At 36.5% G+C, this 6000-nt stretch overlaps 1 protein-coding gene across 1 annotated transcript; it reads left to right on the forward strand.

Moving 5' to 3' along the window:
- The first annotated feature begins 1593 nt into the window (after window positions 1-1593).
- Window positions 1594-5261, forward strand: LOC149029957 (uncharacterized). Its single transcript, XM_089144148.1, has 7 exons — window positions 1594-1810; window positions 1917-2228; window positions 2471-2620; window positions 3219-3266; window positions 3355-3788; window positions 3875-4007; window positions 4984-5261. Exons 1-7 carry the CDS (start codon window positions 1594-1596, stop codon window positions 5259-5261), a joined length of 1572 nt encoding a protein of 523 aa, XP_089000274.1.
- Window positions 5262-6000: the final 739 nt, after the last annotated feature.

A 6000-nucleotide genomic window follows, 5' to 3' on the forward strand; every position in this document is an offset into this window, starting at 1 on the left:
TGTAGGCATCTATGATTAAGGAACAAGGGGAAGGGATAACAATAAATAAATGTTGAAAGTAAATTGCAGAAAGTAAATAACAGAGTAGTAAAAGGAAAGGGAAACCTTAACCAAAGAGAGGCACGACTGTAGGCATCTCTGATCAAGGACCCAGGAGAATAGAGGACAATAAATAAATGTTGAAAGTAAATCCTAAATTAAGAATATGGAGGGGGTAGATAGAAGCGGGAATAGAGGGAGGAGAGAAGATTATTGAAGAATGTTACTTACTTGCGAATTGAACAAACGATTTGAATCTCAATCAACCCTAACAACCAGATCTAGATCTAGAATGATTTAGATCTGCAATTGCTAGACCCCGAGAAAAATGAATCTTAAAACTTGAACTTGAATTGCATTACATAGAAAAATTAAACCTAAACATTCAATCTAGAAATTTAAATCTCACAAATGCAAGCAACGAAAACTAGAGAAAGCCTAAATAAACTGAAGAGAGAAGAAAGAGTGCTTTTACTAAGCTCTAAAACACATTCTCCTTTTTTGGAGTATGCTCTCCTTTTATAGAGTTTACATGGGATATGAATCTTGACAGAATTTAAATCAAACTCAGGGTTTCCATCTGACTCAACCAATTAGGATTTTGACGTACTAATCGGATTGACTTAGGGAGCTCAAATGCACAATTCCACCGTTGGATTTGAGGATCAAGAAGTCGTAAATCTATCCTCCAAAAATCAACTCGATCGGACACTGGATGACCGTTCGATGAAAGGCTTGATAAAAAATGGACAGAGACATTCAAAAACGGGATTTTTGCCTCTTCCTTCTCTAAATATAATTTTTTCCCTCTTTTTCTTCATTTAATCAAATCACAAATAGGAAATAAGATATTGATGTATGCAATGACTCTTTTCTCCATTTGGACTCTCTCAATAATATCTCTGTAGATTTGATTGATAATTTATAATCTCAGCTGTAGATCAAATTTGCCTTCTTTATCTCTTAAATATTTCGGAGTTGGCCCATAATCACATCTCTAGCCCATCATGCTCTAGATTAGGCCCATTTTCGCATTTGAGAATTTGAATGGACCTCTTGACATGTAAAAATGCTCAAAACTTCAAATATTTGCTTAAATATTGAAAAGTCCTAAAATCTGCAAAAACAACATAAAACCCAAGGTAGCTCACCTCTAAGTGTGTAAAATGCATGCTTTATGCCCTAAGATTTCATACATAAATGTGCTCATCAAGTAACAATTTCATTTATTTTGTCACTGAGAAATTTATCACAACTCTTTGGGAAAAAATTTTCCTTCTCTTTTTGATTGCTTATAAATCTTGTTTGCGGTGGGGTTTTAATGTGTCATTTCACTTTAAAAATGAGAAAAAAGTGTAAAGTATGCTGCATTTCTTGATTTACTGCCGTTTGTTGAAACTCAATGAGTCAAAGCAATTGTTGCTTCTTCTATTTTTTTTTTGGTAAAAGCAAAGCAACTCAACGAACTTAATTTTGTTATATGTGTGTTTTATAATATTCATTTTGATGAGCAATTGGTTAATTTTTTATACTTCGATATTTTTTAGGTGAATCATGGATAAATCAAACGTTACACCAGATGTTGAGATAGGTTGTAATGATGAGACTAAGCCTAAGATTGGCATGGAGTGTGCTTCTGACAATGAGGCACACGCTTTTTATAATAGTTATAGAAGAAGATTATGTTTCAGCATCAAAAGGAAATATTCAAATACAAGCAAGACAAATAAGTTAATGTTAACTTCAAGTCGATTTATTTGTAGTAAACAAGGTAATTGAAATCCAAAAAAGGGAGACAATATTCCCATCAACCCTCGAGCAGAGACGAGAACTAATTGTCTTGCTCGTATGGGAATAAAGATATTTGATCCTTGTAGAGAAGTTGGTGGATTTGATGACTCCAGATATCATCTCTACAATTACAAAGATTTGTCCTATAAGTTCCCTTAATGTCACCGCACGGGGTGGATTCACCAAGATTGCAGAGTTGCTGGTGAGAAACAATATATATTCCTTGGAAGTCCCGGATGTCAAGTATGGGCTCATCCCAGTTGCTATGGCTTGCCGGAGTGGACATAGAGATACCACACGCTACCTTTATGCAATGACCATCAAGGAAACATTGATTCAGGGAGACGGCAAGTGTGGTGCTACACTTTTTAACAATGCAATTGCTTATGAGATGTATGGTATGTGACTATCTTACATGTTCTTGCATCTCTTTTTTCAGACTCTTACATGTTTTTCTTTTTCCCTCAACTTCAGCAATTTTGAATTACTAGGCTTAAACTGAGTTAATTAGTAGTGTTGATTTCAAAAGCTTTACAACAACAAGAAGTCTTATCCCAACTAAATGGGGTCGGTCAGATTTTGAAAGCTTTATACAATGTTCATTGATATATTGACTGTATCTTGTGTATCCCATCGACAGATATTGTTCTCGATCTTCTTCGTCGTTTCCCAAAGTTAGCTATTGCTTATGATTATGGTGGTTGGACGACTATTCGAGTCTTGGCATCGATGCCAAATGCATTTCCAAGTGGAGGACTATACAGTACTTGGCAACGATTAATCTACTCGTGTTAGTATCATCTCTTCTTCTTTTTTTTTTTTTTTTGGTTTGCCAACCCCGGTTTCCAAGGTTTTGCCCTGACTAATCCGGTGTTCGACTCGGGTTGCACACCTGACTGTGCTGGGTGAGTCTCCCAGCGGAGATTTTTTACATCCACAAGGTTTTGATACCGGAACCTTGCTTAAGCGGACCAAGCCGCTTACCACTTGGACCAACCCCCGTTGGTAGTATCATCTCTTCTTCTATTCTCAAATAAAACTAGTTTTAATTATAGAGGAAAAAAAGATTAAAAGACTCCTCATTCTATAATTTCGATCAATCTTATTAGAAAGAGTTTGAAATCTTATGCATAATCCATGTTTGAGTCACAGGTGCCCCAATCTGCGTAAGAGATATATCCAGTCTTGACATCGGTGACACAAACAAGGATCACATTAGCATTGAAGGTCTCTCTCTCTCATGTAGATTTATATTTAGCTAGAGTGGTGTTTGTAACTTTCTTTACAAGTTCATATAAGATGCTACAACATAGACTCAAATCAGAATAAAATCTTTTATGCAATCATATTATCAGGGTTTTCTTTAACATCTCACATTTATTTTGTAGCTAATCGCTGGTTGAATGAAGCATTCTGGAGTGCACTCAACATATTAAGTAAGATGATCCTATCTCATTTGTTTCTAGCTTCTGACTTTAATTCTGTAGGGGTCTTAATTCTGTTTTTCATGGTTTTATCTTGAAGTCCCAGGTATCAAAAGCATTCACAGTAAGAGGAAAATTCATGTACAAGCTCTGAAAGTACTGAAATGCATTTGTTCCCAAATTTCAACTCTGGATAAACAAGAACTTCAAGCAATTGGAGATTATGATAGCCTTTTCATTGCTACCAAGTTTGGGATTGTTGAGATTGTTAATGAGCTTATAAAGATAAATCCCAACTTATTATTCATTCGGGATAAACAACATCAAGACATATTTTCGGTTGCAATTCAGTATCGACAAGAAAGAATCTTCAACCTCATCTGTGGAATAAGTGGAATCTTGACAAGGCTTTCACCTTCAATGGATAATAATTTACAGAACAACATATTACATCTAGCTGGGAAATCACCTCCTGAACAAGGTAAGGTGCCCGGTGCTGCTTTGCAAATGCAACGAGAACTACAATGGTTTCAGGTAATTGAATTCATTTCAACAACATTGAGTTTTTTTTTTCCTTCTTCTTCTTCTCTGTTTTTAATCTTTGGATTAATTCATCACAGGAGGTAGAGAAAATAGTACCCACATTTGCTAGAGAATTTCCCAACTCAAAGGGATTAAAACCTCGAGAGCTGTTTACAGAAGAGCATACAAAAATAGTAAAAGAAGGGGAGAAATGGATGAAGGATACTGCAGGTTCTGTTAGAACCGCATCAGGCACCAATACAGAATAAAAAGAAATAAATATATAACGAATTCTTTATGTCAATATCACTTACCCGAATGTAGTAGAATGAACGAAAGGAAAACAAGACGAACTTTCACGGGGGGGGGGGGGGGGCCGCACTTTTCCTTAGTATTTGAACGCCCCATTTATGCTGCTGGGTTTGACCTTGACGTTCTTACCTCCAAGATACAACAACTCTTAGATCCGAAGGCAGCACTCCAACGGAGTCTACTTGCAAAGGAGAAACGGAGTCTACTTGCAAAGGAGATCCGAAGGTAATACACAGCACCGAATGAAGAAAACAAAAGAAGGAATTTTCTAACACTAGATTTCGAAATCGTTTTCACCAAAACGGAATGGACTCTTGTTCGAGCTTAACCTCTATTTACCGACTCGTATGGACACCTTCGGAGGGTTGCATATGTACGTAAGGTCATCCGGAGAGAGTTGTGACCGTATGACGATCACCCTCTATTGCAAAACCCAAAGCCGGGTTTTTAGATCCATGACCCGCAACCCAAGTCCCATCATAGACAACTTAATATTATTTATATAATATTACGGTGCCCCATGGCTTGGTTAGACTAGGGTCTACGGACCACTACCGCAACCAGGCTTGGTTAGACTAGGGTCTAAGGACCACTACCGCAACCACGCCCGACTTGGTCCAGCTCGTTGCATACGCGTGATCCACACATAGCTCTCTACTAGCATCCACCCCACTTAGGAGCTATATACAATTATATAATCATATAATCATTAGCTCCATCCGATGTGGGACTAAACGCATATGGTAATCTAAATCACCTAATATACATCCAGAAGAGTCCTATAGAAACAAGAGTCCTAAAACAAAACTAGAGAGATAGAGTTTTAATGATTTTGAAACTTATCTAAATAGTATATTATATTATATTATATATTTTTTAAAACAAAATCCAACAGGTTCATGTATGGTTGTTGCGACACTAATTGCAACTATCACATTTGCAGCAGCTTTTACTGCTTCAGAAGGATTCAATCAAGATTCAGGCTTTCCCATTTTACTAAGACACAAGTTATTCTACCTTTTCATAATATCAGATGCTTTGACACTCTTCTCATCTTCCACTTCAGTGTTGATGTTTCTGTCCATCTACACTTCACGTTATGCAGAAGAAGATTTTCTTGAGCTGCTGCCGAAACGATTGATCATCGGTCTTTCACCCTCTTCTTCTCAATAGTAACAATGATGGTGGCCTTCTGTGCAACTCTATTTCTGATCCTCAATAATCAGCATAACTGGGTTTCCATCCCCATCACTTTCCTTGCTAGTGTTCCAATTACGTTGTACCTTTTGTTGCAATTTCCTCTCTTTCTTGATATGGTTTGTTCCACATATGGTTTTGGAATATTCAGTAGGCCAAAAACTAAGACCTTGGCATGGTGAGTTCATGCGATCTTGTTTATATCATTGTAATCCTGAAATTCACAATGCAATTACATTATTGAGGTTATATATCTAGTGGTCCTTTCTTCTTTGCATTCTATTATGTGGGATTCTGTTAAGGGAAATTATGAGTAGTTCCAGTTGAGTTACCTCCTATATTAATGGCACCATGAAAAAAAATCAAGATGTCAGATAGACCCCATATCCGAAAGTTATAACTTATTCTTATAATTGATAATTTATAAATAGATCCTAAATATAAATATAAAATTGTTGTTCCATTGGCTAAAAATGAAGGTGTTGTCATTGTTGGCAACTTAAGTGAGAATATTGAGATGTTTGAATGGTTCATTAGTTGTGGTCAAATCAAATTGGTTCAGCCAAGTATTGGAACTGGTTCAACTAATGGTTATTTGATATGGGCTTCTGATATGGTACAACAACACACAATGGGCTTTGATATGGTACAACAACACACAAAAATGTATAGGTTTCTTTTTCAATAGTTTTACAAAAAGGTAAGTTCCTTTTGA

This window comes from Hakea prostrata, chromosome 1, assembly GCF_041222555.1.
Source record: "Hakea prostrata isolate BN-2017 chromosome 1, UWA_Hpros_2, whole genome shotgun sequence".
In the NCBI taxonomy this organism is placed as follows: Eukaryota; Viridiplantae; Streptophyta; class Magnoliopsida; order Proteales; family Proteaceae; genus Hakea; species Hakea prostrata.